Consider the following 12,511-nt stretch of genomic DNA (forward strand, 5'->3'; position numbering starts at 1 on the left):
ATTCCAGTGGTACCGTACTACGTGCAGTTTTGACGTCCTTGCCTTTGCATGTGCCGGTCTGTGTATTTGGAACCCCCTTTTCCTCTTTTCTGTTTATTAAACTGTCATTCATACTAAATATTCAAGACTCAAAATCTCCACTGTCCTTTTTCTGCTTCCTTTTCTCCCCCCAGGTCTTAACTCTTTCTTCTGTTCTTCATACTCTGTAGGATCTTGTAATTTGACTGTTTTTGAACTGATCACATTATCTTGTAATTCTTTGTGCTTGTCTCTCCTTGCTGGCCTGTGGCTACCCTGAGGGCAGGAGCTGTCTTTTTCAGCCGTCTGCCCTTGGTGCCTAGCACTGCGTCTGCACAGGATAGTCATGTAATACATGTCTGACTAAATGATTTAAGTGTCATATATACCCAGTTTAACTACTGTTGAGCCAACCTTTTGAGAAGGGCTCCTGAAGATGTGAGATTTTAAGAAAAGCGAAGCGAACTTTTTAAAACTTAAAGTGTAAGCCGTGTACTTTCCACAATATAGCAGTATCATGGAACTCTTTCTGGCAGTCTCATCTGTTGTTATTAGTGACATACATTAAGCTTTAAGAAGGCATAGGAAGGCTTGCTCATTTTTATGGGGCAGTAAAGAAATTCAGAAATGCCCATATTTTTCATATGCTCATACAGATGATAGAATGATACTCTAAATTTGTAGAAAAAGAATCTTAAACTGAAAGATTGAAAAAAAAAAATGATTTGCACCAAAGTCTGTTATCTCGTTGCTGTAGTAATTGATTAAAGCCAGTTTCTTTTTAGAAAGGGTTTTTTTTTAATTCAGTTGATTAATTTATCAGGTTTATCAGTTTACAGGTTTATATTTAATCTCTTCATTAAGAGAAATACATAATTGCATTTTGGTGGTAAATTGTCTTTCCTTTTTATCAAGTAATTGCTGTTTTGTTGCTGATGTGACTGGTAAGGTAGCAGGGTTTACCTTATTCTGTAGCTTTACTATATTATAATAAGAGGACTTGTGAGACAAAGTGATCTATTAAAAATCATGAGCAAAAGTTGAAAATAGTGATCTCTTCCTTTATGTCTTGGCTTGTTCTTTAATGCTAACTTTTATATCTATAATGAATGAAGAAATACTTAATGTCTAAAGCTATGTAGTCTGAAGGTAAGTTCTGTGAAAATTTCTGTTTAGTATTATGTAAATGTATTATTTTTAGTTTTATGCAACAAAAATAAAGAATTCTAAAATAGTAGGTATTAATATTGATTTTTAGAAAAGTAAAATATCTTTTCTTTTTTGCTCTTTAAACAGTGTTTCGGGTCGAGCTTTCCTGTACTGGCAAAGTAGATTCTGAGGTTATGATACTAATGCAGCTCAACTTGACAGTAAATTCTTCAAAAAACTTTACAGTCTTAAACTTTAAACGAAGGAAAATGTGCTACAAAAGTAAGGAATTTATTTACCAGAGTGTGTGTTTTATATAGATGTGATAAGGTCATAAATATATTTTGTCATCTTTCTACAGATTTGTGACCAAATCTTGATGATAGTTGCAAGTGTGAAAAGAAAGAGCACTAACAGATGAAATTCTGAGATAATCGCCAGGTAGCTTGTTGCCAGGAATCTCCCTCGGGCCCTTCGTTCTCAAAATCTTTTCTCAGAATTGCTAACTTTCCACTAGGGATGTGAAATAGTACTCAAGTGGCTGGTCACCTCATTGTGATAGGGGCCCCTGAGTAACTGAGTGTTCACTGAGTTTTCCTTATAGAAGTGCTGATGCTCAGAAGCATTGCCTGGGGCCAGATGGACTGGGCCTGAGATGGGGACAAGTCACTTACCCTAAGTCTTAGTTTTTTCATTTGTAAACTGGGCATAATAACCTGTTTCAGAAGTTGTTCTTTTTTATTTTCTCTTAGATTAATTGAATCAAACCTAAATCTTAGAATACCATGTATGGGTACTTAATAGATGTTAGTAACTTTGGTTTTGAATAATCGGTTACTTAAGAAATTACAGTGGCTATGAGAATTCCTAGCACGTAGGCTGTAGATGAAAGAATTTTAGAGTTTCTCCTTAAAGGTCATCTAGTCCAACCTGCTCACTTTAAGTTGCACTAAGGTAAAGTGACCTAAATTTGCATGGCCACTTAGGTTACTATCTAAGATAGGGAAAATAAAACCCTCTAAACTTATTGAGTGCCTACTGTTGACAGCTGCTTTACTTCCATTGAACCCAGTTCTCTCTAGGCAGTGGGTCTCTCATTACCTCCATTTTCTCAGGAGGAAGCTGAGGCTCAGGGCATCTGACCAACTTGCCAAGGTCAGACAGCAGCTAAGTGGTACAGCTGGATGCAAACTCGTGCTCTTAGCGCCATTGTTAAACTCTCTCTCTCTCTCAAACATTTCCTACTTGAAATTAGTGCTGAGTGTTATGAAAGATCCTAATGCCAGCAAGTGAGTTACAATGGCTGATGTCAAGATACATGCCAGTAAAAAAGCTCTACTGCATTGGAATGGACATTTTTTAAATGGAAAGTTAGCAAGCACCTTTTAGCTTCAGTGTTTTGATACATTTTTCAGTTCTAATATTCTCAGTTATGTACCTACTTTCATGTAATTTTCAAGCCAAAGTGGACTTTAGAGTCTCTCTAGTTCAGTCTAGTCATTATATAATTGATATGAGGAGACTGGGCCCTAGAGAGACCGCCTAAGCTAGCACAGTCAGTCAGTGAGGAGTATAGAAGGCCTGGTTCCTGATCCCTAGGGAAGGGGATGTGACTGTACCATGGTGCTTCGCCTAATGTCTAAAGGCAGCATGATGGCCAAATGTGATGTGATCGATGGAGTCCACCACTTAGTAACCACTGAGGTTAAGGATCAGCCGACATTCAGAATGATCCCATACTTTGTCCATTTTCTTTAATATGTATGCGAAAATTAAATTAAAATACAGTTGGTGTAATTTTCTACTCTGTTTTAGACTTAAGTTTAATATAGTGCTCCCCTTTTCATTTGGTCGTTATACTTCTGGCCACCCCAGTTGTCCAGTTCATGGCTCTTTAATATGTGATCCTAATGTGTTTGTCTGGTTTTCTACCCTATTACATTTAAAAAATTGCAACAGAAAATATATCTGTACTATATCGAATGTTAATGGGTGTTACTGGTAAGAAAATGTTCCTTTTTTATGTGAGAGTGGGGACTGCTTGATCAGGTAAATTTCATTACTTAAGAACTCCTTAGAGCCTTTATACTCTGCTAATGTGAATTATGCACCTCCACAGAGGTTAAAATATGTGTTTCCCCCCAAACTTCTTGACCACAGAAACCCTTTTCATTGAGCATCTGTAAGCAATACCCATAGATTAGGAATTGGTGATTATAGTGATAATTATCAGAATCGTAATGTAGCATTTATTGTCTTGCAACAAATACTTTGTTAGTTCAGGCAGTGTTCTAAAAGAACACAAAACTATGTTAGAGAAAAACTCAGAAAATGTAATTAGAGTATTTAAGGATTTTCATGGAAAAGGAAGAATTTCTAAAGCATTTTTTATCTTTTTTTAAATTCAGAACTTGAAGAAGTAAAAACTTCAGCCTTGGACAAAAACACTAGCAGAACTATTTGTAAGTGTTACTGAGTTACCGTTCTCCATCACGAAGGAAGAAAAATGGCTGATTGCAAATGCACGTGATTGTATAAGGCTTAGAGGCCTTGTAGTGCCCAGTTTGTCAAAAGATATGTGATGAGGCCTTGCTATTTACTTCACTGATGTTTTGTAGATTGGTATATAGTCAGGGGAAATGATTAGAATATTGACATTTTTGTGAAGCAAAATTCATACATATTTTATAGCAAATGATCTATAAGCAAGAATTTATATCACATCATTTCGAATGGTTATAATTAAAGTATGAACATAAAAACATGTATAAGATCCTCATCTCAATAGCAGAAGGTTAGAAAATCTGACTAGTGACCTGGATGGGTTAACCCTCAGCTGATTTCATCCAGGTGAAAATGCAAGCTTAAAGGATACTTAAAGATACGTATTTAAACCTACAGAACAGAAACTCCAAGTAGATCTTTATTTTTTGGTAATGGTTGTGTCTAGATGATATAACTTAGACTTCTTTTTTCCTTTTCTGATGTGGACACATATTGAGTCTTATACTTCCTGAGATAGTTTTAATAGCATTATCTTAAAAGGATAAAAAATTTGTGGTGAGGAGGAATTTCAAATATGCAAAAGTTGAGAGAATGCTCTGATGAACCTGCACGTGACCATTACCCTACTTCAGTAATGATCAACGTTTTGCCAGTGTTGTTCCATTGATTTCCTCCTCCTTTTCTGGATGGGTAAATGGTTGGGGAGGAGTAGAATATTTTAAAGCACAGTTCAGGCATCATATCATTTCATCCATAAATATTCCAGTATGGATTTCTTTAAAAAAGGGCAATTAAGGGGCACCTGGGTGGCTCAGTTGGTTAAGCGTCTGCCTTCGGCACAGGTCATGATCGCAGCCCGCATTGGGCTCCCTGCTCAGCGGGGAGCCTGCTTCTCCCTCTGCCCCTCCCCCTGCTTGTGCTCCCTCTCTCTCAACTAAACAAATAAAATCTTTTTTTTAAAGGTAATTAAAAAAATAACCCACAATCACCCAACACCTATTCACTTGTATTTGATTTATCACATTTAACAAAATTAACAATAATTCCTTAATAAATTCTAATAGCAGACAATTACCTTATTGTCTCAAAAATATCTTTTTATAGTTTTGCCTCCACATCAGGATCCAAATGAAGTCCACACACTCTATTTTGTTGACAGATATTTTATATTACTCAGAAATCACTCACTCCCCCCTTATATCACTTTTTTGTTGATGAAATTGAGTAATTTATCTCATCGAATTTCTCCTGTCTTCATCTTTGTGGTGTTAACATACTTTTTTTTCCTCCTGTAAACTGGTAATTAGATTTTGTACTTGATTAGATTTAGGACCAACCCTTGGCAAGAGTAGTTCATAGATGGTAGTATGTGCTTCCTATTTCATCTTTTTCTCACCTCAGGAGGCAAAGAGTATCTAGCTATCCCAAAGTAGATTTTTTTTTTTAGAGATTTTATTTTATTTATTTTAGAGAGAGAGCAAGCAGGGTGGGGAGGGCAGAGGGAAAGAGAGTCTTAAGCAGACTCTGCACTCAGTGCAGAGCCCGATGCCAGGCTCGATCTCATGACCCTGAGATCATGACCTGAGCCGAAACCAAGAGTCAGACACTTTACCAACTGAGCCACGGACAGGTGCCCCCCCAAAGTAGACCTTTTTTGAAGGTAAAGTAATATACATTGTCTGCTTTTTTAGATTATTTCATTTGGATTTATCTCTAAGAAGAAAAAAAAAGTATCTTAAAAAATACCACTGCTCCCCAAATTTACTTTGAAAATTCTAGTGACTTTACCCATTTCTTTTATGCTAGTAGGATGTTATTTCACACAGAGAAACTAGAATATTGCGTATTCTTGGTCTCTGGCTGTCTTTTCTTCAGTACCTCTCTTCTTCCCTCCCTTTCTATCCATGCATTCAGCATCTGTTGAAAGTCTGCGATATGCCAGGTGGTATGATTAAAGCAGGGGATTAAACTGAGCAAAACAGACCCTGCCCTTAAGGGTTTATAATGTAGTGGATGAGATGGACAAGGCACTAATGCAATGATAATAACATAGTGTGGCAAGCTATGATAAGGCAAGTGCAAGGTGCTTTGGGAACCCTACAGAGGGGCATATAATCTCTGAAGGAGTGAGGGACAGTTTCCTGAGGAAAAGTGGCATCTCGTGTGAGACTTGAAGGCTGACCAGATGGTGGCAGGTGAAATGTCAAAGTGAAGGAATGGGAATAGTGCATACACAAGCCTGGAATTTGGAGGTAAACAAGCAGGATACATTTGGGGGGATCTCCCCAGCAGAGTAGTATCCTCTTCTCTGTCCTGGTGTGTGCTTGGATAGGTACTGCTAGCACCAGCCTTTAGGACCTCCCTTTTCTGCCCCTTCCAAGATTGAACAGCTTGTGGCATCCTTGAGGAAAGTCAGGCCTTCATTCAGGCTGTGTAAAGTCTAGCTGCCCTAGAAGCTATTTGGTCTTTTTGCTTTAATCTGTTCTGATTTATTGTTTTCTTGATTCAGTTTAAATTTTAGAAAGCAGTCTTAGAAGTTTTTGAAAGCTATAGCTTTTATCTTTTGCCCTTACCTATCCCCAGAACTCCACATTTGTATTTCTGTCAATTTGACATCTCCACGTAGATGTGTACTGGGTACTCTTAGATACAACAAAACTCTTGATTCTCTCTCTTCCGCCAACCTGCCTTTTCCTCCCAATCTTTGTAAAGGTACCATTATCCACCTAATTCTTTAAGCCTAACTTTTGATTCTTCTTTTTCTTTTTATCCCAGTATCATTCATTAGCAAGGTCTGTTGACTGTGCTTCCTCTCCATTAATTTATCTTCAGTAACATTCTTGCCCACACCATTGCTGTCTCTTTTTTGGACTACTGTAGTAACTTTCTAACTTGTTCCCTGCCCCTGTCTTGCACATTCCTCAAAGCATTCTTTACACGACGTGCAGTCAGCTTGGTTTTTTTCCAGGTTTCATCATGTGTATCGTTCCTTTGCTTAATAACGATTTCCTGTCTTATGAAGGATAAAACCCAGATTCCTCAGGTTTTATTCAGTAGAATTATGATGTGAGTACTCATCATCAAAACTTACTTGATGCCTTAGTTACACCAGTTCTGCTTCTATTTGTCTTCCCTGTGCTTGCTCAGATCACATGTATCTCTGTCTCTGTGCATCTCTTCCTTAGTTTGTGTGTGTGTTCGTGTGTGTGTGTGTGTGTGTGTGTGTGTCTGTCTTTGAGTTATTTCCCCCATTGCCAAGGTTTGCTTTCTCTTTCCCTCTCTGTTTTGAATAATAGAAAGTTGAACACAATTTCATGAGTGGGGTCTTGTTACCCTGCCCTTATCTTTAAAAATAAATAAGCAAAATAATCTGTTACTCTCATAAGAGAAAAAGACTAAAAGTTTATTGTTTTTTTTAAATGTGAGGGTCACTCTTGTCTGATCTTTCCACTCTAGACGTCACTATTGAAGAAATATGAAGGATATATAGATCTGTGCTGTCCATTATGATAACTACTAGTCACATGTGACTATTTAAAGTAATTAAAGTGAAATAAAATGAAAACTGCAGTTCCTCAGTAGTACTGGCCACATTTCAAGGGCTTCATCGCCACAGGTGACCAGTGGCTCCTGTATTGGACAGCACACTAGAACGTTTCCATCACTGCAGAGAGTTCTCTTGGATAGCACTGCCATACATAAAAAATGTAAAACTTGTGACTTTTGTACTCATTAATGAAAAATTTTCTTCAAACCCTTTTTTAAAAATTCCTTCAACAACATTAAAAAAATTTTAAAAATTGTGAGAACTTGTATCAACACACCACTGGTAACTGATCTTATCAAAGAGTGGGCACATGAAATGAAAATATTTTTTTACAAAGAACAGGATACTCATTGTTTATATTGGGTCATAGAGCAGTTGATAATATTTGTTTAAAAAGCTTAATGTGCTTTTCATTTTTATTTCAGATGATCCTGTACATGCAGCTCCAACCACTTCTACACGTGTGTTTTATATCAGCGTGGGGGTTTGCTGTGCAGTAATATTTCTTGTAGCAATAATATTAGCTGTTTTGCACCTTCATAGTATGAAAAGAATTGAACTGGATGACAGGTATTATACCTATTTTGGGAAAGGAAAAAAATTAAAGTGGTTATTTGCATTTACATGGGAGCCCACACACACCCATGCATTGCGGTGCACAGGGGAGGGAGGGAGGATGATCAGGTCTTGCCAAAAGAAAAATTACTGTCTTTTGTGATTACTGTCATTGTGTTTTCCTGAGTCTTTTTAAAACATTTTTTTGAAGACAGAAATTATAGTTTATTAGTTGGTGGGTAAGAAGTGAGGATCACATTTTTGTTCCCATCCCCTTTAACGTGACTCTATTCTAGACTCCTAGTACCTTTTTAAAATAGCCCTGTTTCTTCCTCCCAGTTCATCCCTCCATCATTATCCATCCATGCATCCATCCTTGCATCCAGTAAACATTTATTGAGAACCTGCTGTGATTAAACCATTGGTTCTCAACCTGGTTGCACATTATAGTCATGAGTAAGCTTTTAAAACATGGGTCCCACCTTCCAGAGATTCTGATGTAATTGGTCTGGGGTGGTGTTTGGGCCATCACTATTTTTCTTAAAGCTTCCTGGATAGTTCCAATGTGTAGCCTTGGAGATATGCTAGGTGCTGGGAATATAAAAAATTGATGATATACCTTATAGCTTCAAATATTCATCTTTGACATTAACCTATAATTATAAAAGTTTATAAATTTGATGATTATGATTTGTGTAGTATAGTGTGAGAATAGAAAAGGTGCTTGTCCCAGCCTAGGTGGGTCAGAGATGACAGGGAGGACTTTATAGCCAGGATAGGGTGAGAGGTAAAGATGGAGTGACAGGTTTATTTTCCCAGTACATAACTATCATTTTCCTCCTCAGTGATTCCCACTTGGTGACTGAAAGATTTCCAGCTTCTTGACTTGGCTTTCAAAGCCCTCCTTTAGTGGAGAGATATCTCCCATACTCGTTGAACCTTTCTTTCTTACTGTACTCCTACTTATGCTGCAGTCACATGATTTTATGTTCCACACTTTGGCCCTGTATATTTAGGGCCTTTACCTATACTTTAGGACTTTAGTTCATGTGTTCCTTTTGCCCACAGGGGTCCCTGCATTTTCCAAGGAAAACAGTCCAAACCTGTTCCTTCTTCAGCTTTCAACTCCCCATTGCCATTTCTTACATGAAGTCTTTTCTAAGTCTCCCAACTGCCCTCTGTTTCTTTCTCTCTCCTACCCTCGGCCTCCCCTTCTCCCTCTTTCCCTCTCTCTCTTTGGTAGCAGTTATTGTACTTTTTTCTCCTGTAATAATTTTTTGTCTCTCCCACTAGACTGTAAGCTTTGTCCAATTAGGGAGCAGTATGTCTTACTCATTACTGAATCCCCAGGCCTACACAGTGTCATACACACAGTGGATAGGCATATTTGTGGCATAAACAAAAACACAAGGGTACAGGGAACTGGTTGGACTCAGTACCTGTCCTAAGTACTCTCTGTCCCTCTGTTTTACTTTATCTGAGTAGAGAAGGAAGAGGAAGTTGGTAAGAATGAGAAGAGAAATACATGGGTGGGACATGTTTCAGAATAGGTTTTGTGTATATGGTGGTGGTGAAGTTAGAATTGGGGTTTACAGAGGAAGAAATGGCATTTGGAAGCTTCTGAGTGGGAAGTAAGGTAACAGGAACATTTAGGTAAAGGAGTCACTGAGGAGCATGACATTTAGGAGTCTTGATACATTTTCCTTGAATGCTTACATGTGTGCTAGGGCTTTGAACACACATTGGACAGAGTTGTGCAAAAACTGTCAAGATACTATGGGGCATGTACCTCAGCCTGCTAAAATAATCAGTTACTGCTCATGCATTGGGTGTTTCGGTTCTTTCCATTTTCAGGCATAGGTTTCCAGACATTGAATAAAAGCAACTTACATTATTGCTTGTTTTCAGAGTATAACCTAGTGGTTAAGACCATGGACTCTGGAGCCAAAGCATCTCTGAATTCTGACTGTTCTACTTACTAGCTTTATGGCTAGTAATGTACTTAACATCTTTGTAGGCTTTTCAAGAATTCTGAGGTGGTACGAGAGTGCCACCTACTGTTCAGTTACTGGAGAGAAACAACCAGTAAATAATTTTGAGTCTGGCCATTTAACCATCAGGGTATGTTGGTTGCAGGTATTATTTAAGTAGTGGTTTTACATATATTATATAACTGGAGCCTCTCAAAAATCCTGGGAGATAGGTTTTCTTAATCCCATTTAATGGGTAAGTAAATTGAGGTCCTTTATTTTCCCCTCTTTGGGGATGGTAATGTTTCTCTTCCCTCCTCTAGACTTCTAACAACATTGATTTTTAGTCTGATCTTTGAGTAGTACTTAGAACTCCAAAAACCGGTGCTCTGTGGTTACCCACTGAAAAGACAGAAATACATGCTTAAGAGGTATTAATTTGTAGTAATCTTGAGTACAGGGTTAGCAGTTGCTTGAGCCTACCATCTTCTGGATCTCCCATATTACTTAAAGAATGTGATATAATGGAATGCTTTAAGTACTAGAGAATTCCGAAAAGTTCCATAAATTCTAAAAAGGTGGGATTGAGGAAGAAGGAAAATGTATGTGATTCAGTAAACTTGAACCAGATACAGTACCCTTTCCCAAGCCTTGAGCATGTTGGTATATTTGATTTACTTTGATATTCCTTATTTGATATAGGCCATTTGATTTGAGACCATTAGTGGAAGAGGCCTGTCATTCTACTCCTTTTTTTAAAAAGCAATCTAATTGAATGGCATGGGCTCTCTTCCTAAGAGAAGACCCGTAGGTCCCTAACATGGTCTTTGTGCGAGGTTCAGGCCTACTATCTATGGTGTCTGAGGACTAATACCTGCATTTCTGAATGACTGACAAGATGAACCTGCTTGAGACGGTGGAGGTAGACCAGAAAAATAGCTCTTCATTATGAAATGAAAATTTCAACATGGAATGTTTGATGGACATCCATGCATTATTGTGATGGTCATCAGGATTTTAAGCTGGTTACAATGGCTGCATGCATTTTTATATGTACAGAAAAAGGAAATTTCTCACTGAAGCTGACTTACCAGTTATTTCTCTCAAAAATTGTTTGCAGCATCAGTGCCAGCAGTAGCTCCCAAGGGCTGTCTCAGCCATCTACCCAGACGACTCAATATCTGAGAGCCGACACACCCAACAATGCAACTCCTATCACCAGTAAGAGTTAATTTAATTCCAAAGATGATTTACTGACGTTGTCTGTGGTCTGTCTGCCAGTGGCACCTGTGTGCTTAGTTATTTGTGCAGCATGTGTACCATCCCATGTACATAGTATCTTAACGTGCATAGAATTAGGCTTGATCCCCAACTTCTGCTTTCTAGAGCATTGAGTGAAACATTCTAAACTTAGAGTAGTAAAAATAATTTTTAAAAATTTAAGTTTAATTGCTAGAATTAATTTTGGGGGAGATTTCCATAGATTAATTCCATCAAAAGGGATACTGAATCGCTTCTATAGAAATTCAGGAGGAATATTTTCAGGTAATAAGATAGACTAAGCCATTGAGCTGTATGAAAACAAGAGTCTTAGATTTTAATGAATTGTTTGATAATCTTAAGGGCTGTGGACTTTACATTGTGTGTTTTTTTTTAAGATTTTATTTATTTGAAAGAGACAGAGAGCCCTCGGCAGGGGAGGAAGGGGCAGAGGGGGCAGGAGAGGGACCAACAGACTCTGCCTCTGCGCTGAGGGTGGAGCCAATCCCAGGACCCTGAGATCATGATCTGAGCTGAAACCAAAAGTCCAACACTTAACGAGCTGAGCCAGCCAGGCATATTGTTTTTTAATCACGATAGGAAGCTAGCTGCCATTAGAATTGAGAACATGGAATCTGATTTCCTTTCTCTTTAAACAGGATTTTGATGAAAGTTTTTATACTGTAACATATTGATGTTGGGGAAAATAATCATTCTTAGAATATAATTTAGACATAATGAGGAATCAGTCTCCACACAAATAAAAAACAACATAATCATCAAGATAAACAGTAGACCAGAATCAGGGCTAAATTCAGTAGTGCTATTGATTAATTAGGTTCTTACAGGCCTGTTGTGGTCTTTCTTTCTTTTTTTTTTAAAGATTTATGTATTTATTTATTTGACAGAGAGAGCGAGTGTGAGAGCAAGCACAAGCAGGGGGAGTGGCAGGCAGGCAGAGGGATAGGGAGAAGCAGGCTCCCTGCTGAGCAAGGAACCCGATGTGGGGCTCGATCCCAGGACCCTGGGATCATGACCTGAGCCAAAGGCAGCCGCTTAACCGACTGAGCCATCCAGGCACCCCTGTTGTGGTCTTTCAATACTGTTTGCTGTTAAAAAGAACTAGGATTCGGGGCGCCTGGGTGGCTCAGTCGTTAAGCATCTGCCTTCAGCTCAGGTCATGATCCCAGCGTCCTGGGATCGAGCCCCGCATCAGGCTCTCTGCTCGGTGGGAAGCCTGCTTCTCCCTCTCCCACTCCCCCTGCTTGTGTTCCCTCTTTTGCTGTGTTTCTCTCTGTCAAATAAATAAAATCTTTAAAAAAAAAAAAAAAGAACTAGGATTCTTTAGGGAAGTGGATGATTTCAGGACTAAATCAGAAATGAACAAGATAAACCTGGGACATGTTGAGATGGGACATTTGAGCATCAAAAAGAGTGACTGCAGTGACTTGAAACTGAATATGTAAAAATCCATGAGTTTGTAATAGTTTTTGAAAAAGTTGATCAT

The 12,511-nt window shown here is 38.3% G+C and overlaps 1 protein-coding gene across 5 annotated transcripts in view; it reads left to right on the forward strand.

Annotated features, from left to right (window-relative positions):
- Window positions 1-12,511, forward strand: part of RYK (receptor like tyrosine kinase) — a 98,497-nt gene that overhangs the window by 44,414 nt on the left and 41,572 nt on the right. For 3 of the 5 annotated variants that reach the window (XR_008505061.2, XM_045903753.3, XM_045903754.3), the window contains exons 4-7: window positions 1,315-1,449; window positions 3,576-3,629; window positions 7,645-7,789; window positions 10,865-10,965. Coding sequence is in view for 4 of the 5 variants with exons in the window: in XM_045903753.3 (XP_045759709.1) it covers window positions 1,315-1,449; window positions 3,576-3,629; window positions 7,645-7,789; window positions 10,865-10,965 (435 nt within the window). In the remaining variant the exon portion in view is untranslated. The remainder of the gene's footprint in view (window positions 1-1,314; window positions 1,450-3,575; window positions 3,630-7,644; window positions 7,790-10,864; window positions 10,966-12,511) is intronic. The other 2 variants (XM_064587493.1, XM_054504412.2) reach the window with 2 other exon arrangements.

This window comes from Mirounga angustirostris, unplaced genomic scaffold (genome assembly GCF_029215605.1).
Source record: "Mirounga angustirostris isolate CCGP_5_RB_7025 unplaced genomic scaffold, mMirAng1.0.hap1 SCAF_1, whole genome shotgun sequence".
Classification (NCBI taxonomy): Eukaryota; Metazoa; Chordata; class Mammalia; order Carnivora; family Phocidae; genus Mirounga; species Mirounga angustirostris.